Source organism: Cydia fagiglandana, chromosome 11 (assembly GCF_963556715.1).
Source record: "Cydia fagiglandana chromosome 11, ilCydFagi1.1, whole genome shotgun sequence".
Classification (NCBI taxonomy): domain Eukaryota; kingdom Metazoa; phylum Arthropoda; class Insecta; order Lepidoptera; family Tortricidae; genus Cydia; species Cydia fagiglandana.
This window is the reverse complement of record NC_085942.1, coordinates 10,404,741-10,420,225: the sequence shown is the minus strand read 5'-3', so window position 1 is coordinate 10,420,225 and position 15,485 is coordinate 10,404,741. Positions and strand designations below refer to the sequence as shown.

At 36.5% G+C, this 15,485-nt stretch overlaps 2 protein-coding genes across 2 annotated transcripts in view; one reads left to right on the top strand and one right to left on the bottom strand.

The window, feature by feature from the left end:
* LOC134668971 (uncharacterized) overlaps positions 1-15,485 on the bottom strand; it is a 75,577-nt gene that overhangs the window by 19,297 nt on the left and 40,795 nt on the right. The gene's annotated exons all lie outside the window — the stretch shown is intronic.
* Positions 3,175-4,209, top strand: LOC134668989 (uncharacterized). The gene has a single exon (XM_063526505.1). It carries the CDS (start codon positions 3,495-3,497, stop codon positions 3,894-3,896), a length of 402 nt encoding a protein of 133 aa, XP_063382575.1. The 5' UTR covers positions 3,175-3,494; the 3' UTR covers positions 3,897-4,209.

The window sequence follows — 15,485 nt, the reverse complement described above, 5'->3', positions numbered from 1 at the left end:
TTCACTATATTATAGTAACTATAACCTCTAGCTGCCCAAAGACCTATAAAAAGGTCTCCTGTTTCATTTTAATTTGAACTTTGTGTTGACAAAATAAAATTTCATTTTGCTTGGCAAGGTTTGACGTATGGGCGGCTAGAGGTTAAGACATATTTAGAATCCTATTTTAAAATCTGCGAAAGAGTTTCGTTTAGATTAAATTTAATTAAGCGATAGAGTCTTCAAATTTGCATTTCCTTGACTATCGAAGTCAATTTCAATCGGTGAATGAGACGCAAAACGATCACTTCAAATCGTTGAGTCTGAGATTAATTTGCAAATTAAACACAATTGAGGGGCTTCACGGGGAGTCTGATAAATTTTATAAAGATTTTAAATATCTACAGTTGGTAAACAAAGATGCTGCAAATGCTAGGTATTATTTTGCGGCTATAGCGAAAATTCTAAGTATTCTGTCCCAATAACACGCATGATTTCAGAAGTACCTACGTGATTTCGCGTTTGATTTGATTGATTTGATTCAGCGTTTAGAGTCTAAACGCTGAATCAAATCAATCAAATCAAACTTTAGACAATTTGTGGCATAAGTAAACAAGTACCTAAGGCGAATTTAATGCCACTTGACGCCGCAGAGACTTCACTTAGGCAGTACTAGATTATAGTTCATGATCGCATACACTAAAGCGCGCAATTTTTTAAACCCCGTTAAGAATGTATAGTTTTAATAATAGTTATGGCACAGATATCTAATAAATATAAATGCTAGACCTCAAACTTCAAGTTCGCTATTTTATGTCCGCACATAAAAACAAATGCGTAAAACCGTAGCTCACTCATGTTCAGATTAAATTTGATCTAAATTCGAAATTCATTGGGATTCGTTAAATGCTGCCTCATTTCGGAAACCGTAGCCGAATAAATACAGCTGCGCGGGTATTCAGATTTGCCTTGAGAGACGCAAATACGCCTAAGTAGTACGTACCTACTTACATTGAGTTTCAGATCGAGCAACTTCCGTTTACTTCCGAGTTATTTCCGCTGTTTTACTACACGATAAATCTCATTACTATGTTAATATAATCGTACTAAAGTGGTAACTATTTTGATACATTAATAATACGCTCGCTCGGCCTTATTTTTCAGAATTATATGAGTTAGAGCTCGGAACGTGGTAAGCCACGAAAAAATTACAGAATACACACACAACGCCTTGTGGATTATATTTTAATAGGTTTTCAACAAAGAGAATTTAATTGAATTTTGCCAATATTTTTATATGATAAATTAAATCATTAAAACAAATGAGTTAGGTACAGACGAAGCAATCTCAAGAAATTGCGAGTATTATTTCCATATAAATAGTCAATTTTTTTAAGCTTATACTGAACTGACAGCGCATCTTTGAGAAGTAAATCTTACGCCTCATGTAATCAAATGTGCATATAAATAAACGAAACCAGTTTAAGACTTGATTCATATCGATATTAGTATAGCAAGGCCTAAACGCCATTAAAATTATCTGACTTAATTTGCTTAATGTTAGGTTTAAATATGCTACAGTTTTTTATACTTCCCTTAATTATAAACGTTTATTACTTACATACCTATTATGCAGGTTCCGACTGAGCAAGCGCTGAAATTAGACATATAACAACGCACGTTTGCTTCAGATTACTCGCCTAATTAGCGCATCTCATGCAAGGCAGTCTTATCTATAGCGCGTAATATGAATTAAAAATGCTTGCGAGTGGAGCATTCTTAGTGCGTTCGCTATATCTGAGGGGGGGGGGGACTATCGGACATATCCAAATCGGATAATTGTCTATCTGCATCCTTGTCACTTTACAAGTGATCGGGATGGGCATTCTTCAAGAACCATTTTCTGGAACGTTAAACAACACCACCTCCTAAATACAATTTTTTTTACATAAAATACAAAGATATAAAATTAAATACTTAGACTTTATCAACATCACTCGTTTTGTCGACGAAGGTAAAAAAGGACTAGGTAAGAACTGTAACAATTTTAGAATTTAATTTTTATTCTTGAAGCCAGTCAGTATTTCATGTTATTACTGTAATAAACACACATCATTACCTGAGCAACAAATCTCAGAAGGTTGGTAACTCATGGCTTCCGCTATTTATTCTGGTTTTCTATGTTATATTCGAAGATGACCTCGAATTTTGATTCCGGATAAACTCGTCTGTTTGGCTTTCTATTTCTACCTATCGTTCAAAAAACAATTTCGTTTTCGATATATATATCGATGAATCTGCATATTTGAATACGAAACATAATAATGCGAAATATTATCGCTTATATTAAATAAATCTCTCTTTCAAAATCTCTTAGGCGTACATAAAAAAAAAAAACAAGACATAACGGCATTACTCGATTAAAGCTAGAAATAAAACGCAACTTACAAGACATTCGTATTTGAAATTGCTGCTACGTTTATTAATTCGGAAGGAAGTATTACTAATTTATTAGCTTCATTAAAATGCAAACAGATCACATTTAAGCTACAATGGCAGTGGGCAACAAGTAAATCAACATTGCTCAATTATTGATCATTATTGACCATGATCAATTAGCTGCCAATATTCAATAACGGTATAACATGGTACAATGAACGAAAATAGTCGTGACGTCAGCTTTAATAAATGCTACGTATTTTTTGTGGTAATCATAATAACGCCGTTCTAACGTACCTAATAAGTATTCATCCATAAATGTTTTAAATAAAACGACAGATATCCTTGAATAAGTCGTGTACTATGTAAATGGGCAATTTGTGCTGATTATCTTCTCAGCAAAGCGAACAAATTAACGTTAAAGCCCCCTGCATTTTAGTTATGACTTATATTGAGTTCTGTTTTTTACCTGCCTATCGAATAAACTATTCCTACTTTTTAATAGTATTTAAAACAAGACATGTTTGCTTAGAGGTGGTCATTATAAACTGGCACCTAAGAGCCTACACCCAACTGATGTCAACTAATATACTACTATGGTATTAAGTACAAGACGATTAAGGTGTAATTTGCTATACCATATTTTTTTACTGTTATGTGTTCAAAGGCAATATTAAAGACAGGGCAAGGTGTAAACACCATGATAAGCATACACGCCGTGGTGGTCACCTTGTAAAGTCGAGAGCCACGTCGGGTAATGTCGGCTAATGTATGTGGAACAAGGTTCATGAGCGTTCGTAGCCACCGGTGCGCTGCGGTGCATCAAATTATACAAGTAATTGCAGTACCTACTCGAGCTTGGACACGACCCGACCGCTCCAATGGACACGAAATCCCGCTAGACGTAGCCCACCTGCATCTCAGCGTCATCCAATATCAAGTTCAAGAGCGCCCCCAGCTTATATCGATCACAAAAAATATACACTCAAATTTGGAACGAATGGTGTCGATCACTCGCATATATAAAGTGTGTGTTGATCGCGCGCGGCTCAAACAGTCGACGCACACAACGTAAAATGCACGCATACCTAGCGCTCGCGTCCGCGCTCATCGTCGCGCTCGTCGCGATGGTTCCCCGGGACCGGCTCGGCTACGAGCGGGAGATCGATGCCACGCGATACAACCAAGTGCCAAAGCTTTTGGACTACGTGCTCAACGACGAGTACCTAGCGGCCCAAAAGAACAGAGCGAAGCTCGTGACAAAAAATAGACCCGAGGAGGCGGTGATCGCAGATGACGTGTTGTTAGAATCGAATGTGGTGAAAATCGTGAGGCCGGCGAAAAGGGATCTCGGGAACGAAGTGAGCGAGGAGCTGGTGAGGCGGCGGCGTGGGTACAACCTGGAGAACGTGCAGGTGCCCGCGCGGTACCCGTACCTGCCTGTGGCGCGTTTCTACCGCGTCCGCCGCTGGGGCTAGTGGCCTGCGCCCGCGTCGCCCGCGCCTCAAATGTCAAGGCCGCGCTGATGCTATTCTCCGGCGGCGGCGGACCCGCCTCCTGTGCGCTCGAGCGCATCTTCCCTTCGCGCGCGAGTGACACTCACAGACTGTTATTTATATTAATTATGAAGTGGCTGTGTTCTAACGCTCCGTTCTGCCATTCCTCGAGCGGTTTGGAAATAACGATAGATAGAGAACATTATGAAGTTAATACGAAATATTTTTAAGTTAGGTATACAAATAAATAAATTCTGTAAACAATAATGGAATTATAAAATATTTTAAAATATTACTTTTATTTATGTTTCTACACCAACTGGTCAAACACGTTTTTCGACTTAAGTATAAATAAACAAAACGTTTCTTGCCAAGAATTGATTACATTAAACTTTTTTCATTTATCGCGAAGGTTAAACAAAAAATTTAACGTAAGTAAAGTTGTTGAGTTATACTTGGATAATATTATATCCTGGTATGATGCCTATAGCTATTATTTACCTATTAGGTCTGAATTAACGGATAAAAATATATTCTTATTATAGAGTTAAAATCTAGGCTGCGTGACATAAGAATCAAAAATGAAAAAAGTGAGTACTTTTATGTGAAATCCTCTATACATATATATACATAATTAAAGTACATACACAAAGTACATAGACACTTTGTATACATGTTATATTTACACAGTAATTATATGCTCAGTCAGACATAATAAATTTCATAGAGTACTAATTTATTTGCAATTCAATAAGCGCCTACAAGTAATATGCATAATATTATTCGTATTGCATATAAGTGCAGCAGGTTGGTACTTAGAGAACATTACAGTAATTAGAGTCTATCGTGTTGCAATGGCAACAATAGGTAGGTACTTGTAATAATGCATTAGCGGTATAAAGCTGTGCCAGCACTGGGGTGCTACCACTACTATCTAAAAGTGATAATAAAGGCACTGTTAATCTGTACCCCGAAAAGACAGAAATTTGTCATCCTTCGATAAATCAACCAGTGCCCTGTTTATCAAAAGCTTGTAACTTGTAATGCAAGCGGAAGTCCCTTTCTAACAAAAACTGTCAAAAAGGGACTTCCACTTGTATTACAAGTTACAAGCTTTTTATAAACAGGGCACAGGTATAATACCCATACTTATATGTCTTGGTTTAATATTGCTGCATGCATAGGTAAATTCACGCATTAAGGTAACATTCCATTTCTAACCACAGCTGCACTACCGGTAGGTACTGAACGCGTCGCTGTCATTGTCAATCTCCATAGTAAAATTGACAGTAATGCAGCTGCGGTTAGAAATGGAATGTTACCCTAAAAGCGAGCCAGCGTGCAGCAGTTTCCCTGTCAATTTGTTGTTTGATGTGTCGTAAACGGTGCAACAATCAGACACAGTTCAATTGTTTTTGGGGTCTACTTGGTACGTCGGTCATGGAATAGCAATGAAACACTCCACATTTCCTTGCGAGACCCGTTCAGATTTCACTAACCAATGTGACTTGAAGACTGGAACCGAGCCAATTAAAAACATACGAGTTCCACGCGTTACTCGACACTAATCCCATAAAACCATGACTAATATTTTAATTAAATTGAGATTTTAATCGTTCAGAATTTGTTATGGGTACCTAACTATATAGGTACCTACATAATATACAAATAACTAGTAGTTCTTTGGTAGGACATGTTTGTTGTTTGAATTAAGTGTATTTTTGCGCCAACCTAATATTGAATTATAAAACCTTTTTCGGAGCTACAATATTTTAATTAAATAATTGCTAACTTTTCAAGTGGCATTATACGTCATTTTTAAATTGTTGGAATTTCAATTATATTTTAATTAATCAAATTTCAAATTTAAATTACCTACGTAAATTGTCCGGGAGCCGGTTCGCAAAAGCCTCGCGATAAATACTTGCCATAGCAATTTCACAGTTAAATCCACTGTTTATTCTAAGAGACAATGATCCCGTGTGCTTTTAATACACCTTGGCAGAATGACAGACATGCAGTCTGAGGGTAGCTCCCAGCATTAGCAGGATAACAATAAAAGATAGTATGTACATGAGAAATAAGATAAAACTTGCACATTTTAGATGGAGTCTGCGTTCTCAAATAACAGCATAAAGTCGTATATACGCGAGGATTTTGATAAGGCTTACGGCTTTTGAAAATTAGGTAGGACGTGGTAAGTCGCTAAGTGAGCACTCGGGATCGCTGACCGAACCATTTACCTGATGCCACTCGCCTCACTTTGTCATAATAATGTTTTCTTCATGGCAATGCCCTATGCTGCTTTATATAAGGTGAACTAGCACAATACCTACCCTTCGTGATGTACAATGCCTGGTACTAGCTTCTTTTGAAAAATTCACGATTCACAATGTAATGCTAACTGATGACTATGGGTGGTTAATGTTGTTATAGATACGTGACTTTTATCGAGCATATGTTAATTATATTTATATGACTTACGCATTTCATTACATACATATCTGTAGATACCTAAATTTATCAGGTAGTCAGGGGTTACAGTTTCGATTTCAACCGCACGGAATATAACCCTGCAATACATTTATGAACACGATATAAAATCTACACCAGTCATTATTTTAAATTAAATATCGTATTAAGAGCCAATAAATATATTATCATAGTAGACATAAGTCGTACGGCTGTTTAACGCAGGTACGTTTTATTTATTTTGATTATCCCAGACGCAAACTATTAGAAGTATAAGAACAAATTAAAGTATTTTCAGAAAATATTTTAATTTGTCTTCATTTTCAGTAGAAACACTAATTATATAAATTACAAACTGAAATAAATGTCATATACTAAGAAAAACACAAACTGTTAACATAATATGCATAATTAAGCTTTGGTTTAAACATTCATATATCCACCGAGTAATTTCTAATACAGACCTCGATAGCCGAAACTATTGAGCTGTCGAGGAAATCAACGTCATGTACAGTTAGCTGTACTAGTAGATGAGCAATCATTTGAGCTGCCCCACTGACACCTAGGTAATTGTTTAATGTTCACTCACGACCCGGTACCGCTACTCTCTCGTGTTAAGCCATAGCCATTAAAAGCATATCAACTTTGGTGGCGACAAACAATCATTATCGGCGCGATTTGGGAAATGAATTAGAGATTCACTAGATATGAAATAGTAAAGATATGTGACGTTCCACGGCAAAAGGTACCTTAGGGCGGTTGACGAATACGCTATTATTAACGCCGCTCCAATATTATTTATTGGTGTCGCCATAAGATACCTTTTGCCGTGGAACATCACATATCTTTACTATTTCATATCTAGTGAATCCACAAGTGAATCTCTCATTTTCCAAATCGCGTCGCATGTCGTTTGCTATAATTATAATACATAATAGTTATTCTAATTTGACAGTCTCCATTTTCGGTTTACAATCTTAGTGCTCCCTGTTTAATTACTTTTATGAACTTAGGTACCTATATTCAAGTAGATACTTACACAAATTATAGCAAGTACCTGAACAGTAATCTTGTAGAGTGCAAAATAAAGAAGTATAAGATATAAAACAAAATAAGAAAGAATATCTTACATCTGGGAACTCGATATTCAGAAAAGCAAAATATTTTATGTAACAGATCAACTATTTAAAAACGAGAATTCACAAAATCATAGCTACGTTAGTAATAAGGTAAGCGGCCTACTCTTTCAATAAAAACACATTGTTTCAATGTTTAATTGTTAAATACTATCAGCTTTCAGGCATGGCTTCCGCTGCCGATTGTTTGTGTGACCCAGTGAAGGCTACGTTACAAAATGCTTTACAAATATTTCGAAATGTGTCAGTAACAGTTATTTACACTAACGTACGTATAAACAGCCATTTAAGAGCAGATGCAGGGATTTATGACGCATCAAATTGAGCATACCATCCATGTTTGTGCAAAAATCTAATATAATACCTACATCCGCCCACGTCCCATTTTTCATCCCCTTTGCGACTCAATGACAGTTTATTTCTTATTGTATCTCTACAACATGTTAATTTTAGGTATGTTTCCAGATCCTACCTTTAACGGCTGTACGTTTTCTGTCAGTATCATTATAATGGAACTGTTTTATATGTACATTTAAATAAGAGCATTTGTGTTTGAATAACTGTCCTCGTCTGCGCAAAAAACGAAGAGTATAGATATAGTATATTCTTCTTCTTCTTCTTCCTCGCGTTATCCCAGCATTTCGCCACGGCTCATGAGAGTCTGGGGTCCGCTTGACAACTAATCCCATGATTTGTCGTATATTTTATTATTTATTTTATTTTCTTTATTGGGGAAAAAAACAGACATAGGCAGATATATAATACAAAAGAGGACATAGATTTATACATCGATCGATTGATCGATTTAAGAGTAGGTATATAGTATATTATAGGTATGTATATAGTATACGTGCGACTTCACAAGTTTTGCCCTCCGGGATAAGCTTTCTACCTACTCGTAAATGCAAACTATCATGAACTCAAAGATGCATCGAAAACACTTGGTGAAAGTTCGGAGAACGAACATACGAATACACGAAATCTTCAACCAGATCTTTATGAAGGTACCTATAGGTATAAATGAAACTCGTATATGACTCGTTCTGAAAGTCATTAGCACAAGCCTCGGCTTCGAAACCAGGACACTTCGTTTGAAAGGCGCAGGCTTAACCGTTAAAAAACACTGCGTACAATCGTACATATATGTATAATTTATATTAGTTACTTACATGTACTTACTATAAGTTATCTTGGTTAGGCAGGCACTAGGTATACTTAACGTTACGAATAAAAATGTTTATACGCATTTTGATATTAAAAGATAACAGTCATAAACCTACAAATATTAGGGAACTAAAGGACTACTTTATTCCAACAATAGGGATATATAATAGAAAGCAAAACATATTTAATTTTGAAATGAGTATTTGTAACCTAATTCGAAAAAAATTGGTCGTGACAATAAAAAAACATTCCGCCTACATACGATGGGACTGGAGGTTTTTAAAGATTTACTGATTGTATTTGATATGTAAAGCAAAAGTTGTGTTACAAATTCGTGCATCGAATTTAACAACTAATGTATGTTTTTTATTTCTATAACAAGACGATGAAAATAAAATTGTTAAATACTTCGTACTTTATACATGCTTAAACAATACCCAAAGAAAAAAACGGTGTAAATCAAAGATATATATTTTACGACGAAATAGTTGATACAGCGTCGCGATAGCGATGCCGCAAATGCGCACCAACATGACATCTTGATGGCAATCACTAACCGATCCATCATTAGGTTAATGATCTTATATTGAATAACGATCCTTTTTTTTTCATTACATGCGTCACCCCACTAGATTATGTAACGAAATACGATGAGATAAAATTCTGTTCTTTTAATATTATGTTATACGGGATGTCACAAATGTCACATTCTTCACATTCGCGAACGTGAATGCCGATGCAAATGTTTAAAATAATGCGAATATTTGTATATACGAATGCGAAAGCGAATATTCGTATTCGTAACAGGCTACTTCATACATAAGGCTTTATTTAAGTCATAGTACTGTTTTTATTTCTTACATCAACTGTATAAATACCAAAACATGATTTTTATTTCCATCTCTTAGTGAACACAGGCGAACGTTCATTTCAGGCTATAGAGTAGGTTGTTTAGGTGTAAGTTGATTCGAAAACTAGAATAGATCATACTTTAGACTGGTTCTCCTGAGGCAAATGCTTAGAACCGGTGAGAACGAGCCCAGTACAGCCTCTAATAACGAGATCACGTACACGTCGGCGTCCCCGCGCCAATATTTGGACTGATATGTTCCGATATGTTTTTATTGCTTGTCGACTCGTTATCAGAGCCCACGCGGCATCAATACGATCTTGATGAACACAGCAATTGGGTACTCACTAGGACCGAGAGTACGTGCAGTAGGTACGCAAGTTGGTTACCGCTTTGAAAGCAAGTCTTGAGATGTCGCTACTACATTAGTTATTAAGGATTTAATTTTATATTGGAATACGACCGAGTAATAATGACGGCCAACATCTATTCTATATTTACTATTGGGGCGTGATTCTCGCGCTAAAGGACAAAACTCACCAATATCGCATGCGTGTTTGGATAAATTGCAGCATTTGATCGATTGATGACATTGATGAATTCGTTGTAACTCTGTAGTCGGCATCGTTTCGAAAATCGTATGCAATTATCGGCGACTTCTGTAGAGCTCATAGAATTCTTAAGCCTAGCTCACAGCTAGGCTTAAGAATGTTATGGGATTGCTCAAAAACTGTGGACAAGATACGCCAATGTACTGAGGCATAAATTAACGCGACTTTTTGAATTTTATCCGAGCGGAGCTGCGTTCTTACTAACCTTACTGAATTTCACTCGAGCGTTATTTAATTAACGATGTCCTTTTTGAATGAAGACTTATGTAAATAAATAAATAATTTTCTTAGAGCTTAACTCTACTTCTTCTACTACACAGAAGTCGTAAGGTTTACGGGTAAACGCACGGCGACGCCTAAATAAACGTCATTATAACATATATTAAAAATTAAAGATATCTAATATTGATACGGTTTTAACACCCCCTGGCACTGACTAAAATAACCGACTTGGTTTCACATTATATCTCAAAACTTTTTGGAGTAGAAGAATTGCGTTGCGAGACTTGCATATGTTTACATTTTTTGACGGGATAGAACAGGTATGTACCTATTAGGGCCAAGTATTATTGAACAGAAGGTACTGAAGGTACGAGTACCTATATCGAAACAGACGTCACATATACCGCCATAGGTATGTGTCATTCAGAATGCCGTATGTTGAGTTACTGATACTTATACCTATATATGTCTATTTTTTCTTACACATCAAATTTTCGTTCAGTAGATAGTTGGATAAATCAAATTCAATATTAAAGGGCGAGTGAGCACGCTCAGCCAATGCGTTTTTAATATATTTCTGCACAAAAGGCGTTCCACGCAAGAATGTTTAGGAACCCAAGCTCCTAACCAATAAGTGTAAATACTCCTCCCGCTACGGCCGAGGCACGCGTGTTTGCTTTTTGGCTGAGGAGGTTTACATTAATTTATGCTACGCTTTCCAATTTCAGACGCCTTCGTTTTTCCGCATGTTAATTTATTAAATTTTGTAGGACTAAATTCGAGAGGAAATTATAATCATTATGTACACTTTAGTAAGTGATAATGAAATGATGCCCGTCGTTCTATGGATGGCGGATTGGCCGACTTAGATGGATAATCGTCTCATTCTATAACCACATCCCTATCAGTTCCAAATATGTATCATAAGAACTGATTCTTACTCCTGGGAGTAAAATCAGCAAACCTGGTTTCAAAATCCATAAACTATTTTCTGTATACATAGTAACTATAATAAGTTAGCTACTTATACCTTGACATAGAAAGTTTCAATCATTAAATCGTTTCTATCGTTTCTAGATCTATTAATTGACGTATCTTAAAGTTCGAATCGAATCGGGACAATATTTGCCTAGAATAATAGATATAATATGCCGACAATACAAATGCACTTCTGTCGCCTGAAGGCAAACTCCTAGAGCAACTGCGATAATTGGAATTATAAAGTTTGATTGCTGTCACGGAGCAACATAGGTATTCTATTATCTTTGTTGTTCGCTCTGCTTGTTTACCACAATAACCAAACGATAACTTTATAATAATGCTGTCCCAAACCGGATGAGTAGGTACATTACATAATTTCCTTGCAACCAGTCTGTAAGACCGGATTGGGTGCATCGACCGCATACCACTGATTTTTTGTAAATTAAAAATAAAAACTTGCAAAAAGAATCACGACTTATGACGCCCTTCACATAACGGAACAATTTGGTGAGAAACTAAGTATACGTGGGTCGAAAACGGGCAAAACATTGAAAGGATACGTTGGATACATATGTAACTGCAATAAAATATAAGTACTTACTAAGGATACGGACATAAAGTACCTACAGTTCCTGGTGAAGGCGCAATGACTTTGAAATTTTCGCGTGATGCCAGATTGTTGTCGATAAATAAGTTGTTATTTTTTGAGGACATTGACTTTAAATTGTTGTTAATGTAGCAAAATATCTTTGACTTAAATTAACTATAGTTTTGGAATAATTACCCGTACCGTACCTAGCTTTAAACAAGTTTAAACAATTAGGTACGTATGGTGAATCGTATTATGAACCTCATATGGTAAGATTAGTAAGTTATAAACTCAGTTTTATTTCATTATTTCCAGTCGCTTTATAGGTGCCCATTGTTCTCCTACTAACTCATGAACGCTTACTTACTTGCTTAATAAGGAGATCTACAAGCAATTAATAATATAGCTGGAGTTCTAATACTCAGCTCATAACTTAATTGAAGAAGTAAGTTATACAAGAGCCACAATGCGGCACGTCCTGGCAGCCCATTGACTTATACGTTACTTCGTAAGGACGGGCCTTACGGGCACTGAGAATAGTGCCAGTTCAGCGTTTACATTCTGGGTGTCACGCACGAATTCGAGCCAATCGTGGAGCGTATCGCAAGTATCGCAACTGTAGTTGCGACCAGCCGTGCGCGTGGTGCGAACTCGTCAGCCAATCACGTTGTCGCATTCCACCCAGGCGCACGAAACAAGAAAGTTCGGTCGAAATTATATGAACGGGCCTATCTTTACTTTTGAAATCATTGTGGCAGCCACTAATTACGCCGCAACTCGGCTTGACATTACAGCACGTACGAGCCCCGGAGCCGAGATCGCAAGTAACAACCAACTCAACTAGCCGACAAAAACTAAACGTCTACAATTATCTACTAAATTACATTTATCAAAGAACACGTTTCCGACAATAAAATTTGGAAACAATCACCATTACATAACATTCGATAAATGTTTTTTTGTTTCCTTAACAATCTTATTTTGCTAAGGCCTGAGAGCTGAGGTTACCTACTGTTTTTAGGGTTCCGTACCCAAAAGGTAAAACGGGACCCTATTACTAAGACTTCGCTGTCCGTCCCCGTCCGTCCGTCTGTCTGTCACCAGGCTGTATCTCACGAACCGTGATAGCTAGACAGTTGAAATTTTCACAGATGATGTATTTCTGTTGCCGCTATAACAACAAATACTAAAAACAGAACAAAATAAAGATTTAAATGGGGCTCCCATACAACAAACGTGATTTTTGACCAAAGTTAAGCAACGTCGGTCAGTACTTGGATGGGTGACCGTTTTCTTTTTGCATTTTTTTCCGTTTTTTTTTTTTGCTTTATGGTACGGAACCCTTCGTGCGCGAGTCCGACTCGCACTTGCCCGGTTTTTTTTATTTACATTCGTGATTTGTAAGATAGACTCTAGTTAAATTATGATAGATAAAACTATTGAAAAAAACATGATTGGAAGTGAATATATTAATTTTCCAGTGAAAAAGATGCCTATTATTGGATTTAAATCATTGCGCCGAGAGTTTCAACAGCTAGTTATAACTAAGTTCAAAAACTGACCGTTGGTCACTGACGATGTCGATCGGAATAATAATATTGACTCGCTTTAAACGCCTTGGGCTAAGCCTAAGCGCGCACCACGATTTTAATTTTTGCGACACGATTTTAGAATCGCGCTGTAATTTATCGCAGAAAATTCACTGCGCGCACTGCGATGAAAAGTCGACGATTTGTTCATTCTCGACATGGATTTCGTACCAGTCGCTTGTCGTGAAACAATATGCAATCGCTGTATAGCCCCCTCCAGACTATGCGCGTGAATCGCGGGCGAAGCCGCGAACGCGAGTGTGGAGTCGATTTCGCTGTCTGCGAAAATCGACGCCACACTCACGTTCGCGGCTTCGCGCCGCGATTCGCGCACGAGTGTGGAAGAGGCTTATGACTTTGAGTATTTATACCACAAAGGATTTATACCTTCTATTTCTATAATTAAACGGTCCTCATCTAGCGTCTCATCTTGTAACTCCATTGGAGAAGCAGATTCCGATATGTTGACGCTTGGAGAGCGAAATGCCGACATATGCGCGCACTGCCATATAAACACATACGTTACATTTCTGCGACTAAATTATCGCGCGACAAAAAGTCGTGGTGCGCGCTTGGCCTAACCAATGAACCACAGAAAATATTACTAGTTCTGTGCAATGAACCGACTGGCATTTCATTTTTTTATTTCTACAATCAAACGAGTAAGAAAATTTAATATGTGTGCAAGTTGACCGCGTTGTTGATCGTTTCAATTGTATTCGATTAAGTAGAATCATATGTAGATAGGTAGGTATTATTTTCGTTTTTGCTTATGAAAATATATAGTAGCTAATACAATGCACATCTGTCCCATCTTTAAACAAAAGATTAGATTAAATACTTTTCTTAGGTACATAATTACGAATAAGTAGATACATAAGTATAAAAGTATTTTCCTTTTCGCCAAGTCACAGATTCGCGGTTAATTAATTATGAAAATTATCTTATCTCTTCTGAATTCCCGAAGTTTTCTAAGTTGTCCGTAACTTTTATCATTAAGTGTGGTGAAGGTGTGGGAAACTTGATTCATGGTTGAAGAGAATTAATGACTATTAACATTATGCAAAGTTTTGATTTAAAAAAGAGTTGTTGAAAGATTCTACATATGTATTTACGTGGTAGATGCTTTTGGTTATGGCTTTTATGACTTATTACTTCAAAGCAAGCTGCAGCTTAAGGTGCAAAGTTCAAATTCTGCTCTCACTCTTACTGAGCGTAAGTTTGAGCGAATGAGCGAGATTGAATTGCGCGCAACGAGCGCGGATATTATGTTTTTTAATTTTTACTTTTGTGTTCTAAAAATAAAAAAGTAATCGCTGCGTTGCCTCAAGCATAATATTGCTCATTTTCAGAAATAATTATCATACGGTTAGCTTTTATGTAAAATTTATTAGATTTTTAATTAACCCTACACAAACTACTTAGTTATACAATGGTATATATGGTTATCGAACTGTGCAGTTAAATATTTTCAAATTTTGCTAATAAAATATAATACGAACTTAAAAAAAGTTTTAGAGAAGTTAAACAGATATTTAACATGATATTTAATAAATCAGAAAGGCATATTCAAATTATTTATAGATGCGATGTATTAGTAGACAAATATTATAAAAATAGACTTGGTAGCAAATACCGACAATAGCTACAATATTTATTATTCGTGAGTGATAACATGAGTTTAAAAATTTATAAATATCACTTGAGCAAATATTGTATCATAATAGTAACATCATTGGTTAACAATCGGAAGGACAAGGCCGCATTATACTGTACAACGTGTACAACGCTGACTGGCTGCTGACTGTACAAATGATAATATATGTTTCACCACACCAGCTCGGAAAGGCTTACTTTGCAATTCAAAAACTCATAGCAAAGTTGCATTTTATTCACATGTGAGGCAAAGTAATCAAATGCAAATTTTGAGTTGTTTTCTTATGTTTGCTGGTAGAAT

What these genes read in the sequence shown, in the direction of transcription:
- LOC134668989 (XM_063526505.1), top strand. Translation starts at nt 3,495, where the DNA reads ATGCACGCATACCTAGCGCTCGCGTCCGCGCTCATCGTCGCGCTCGTC.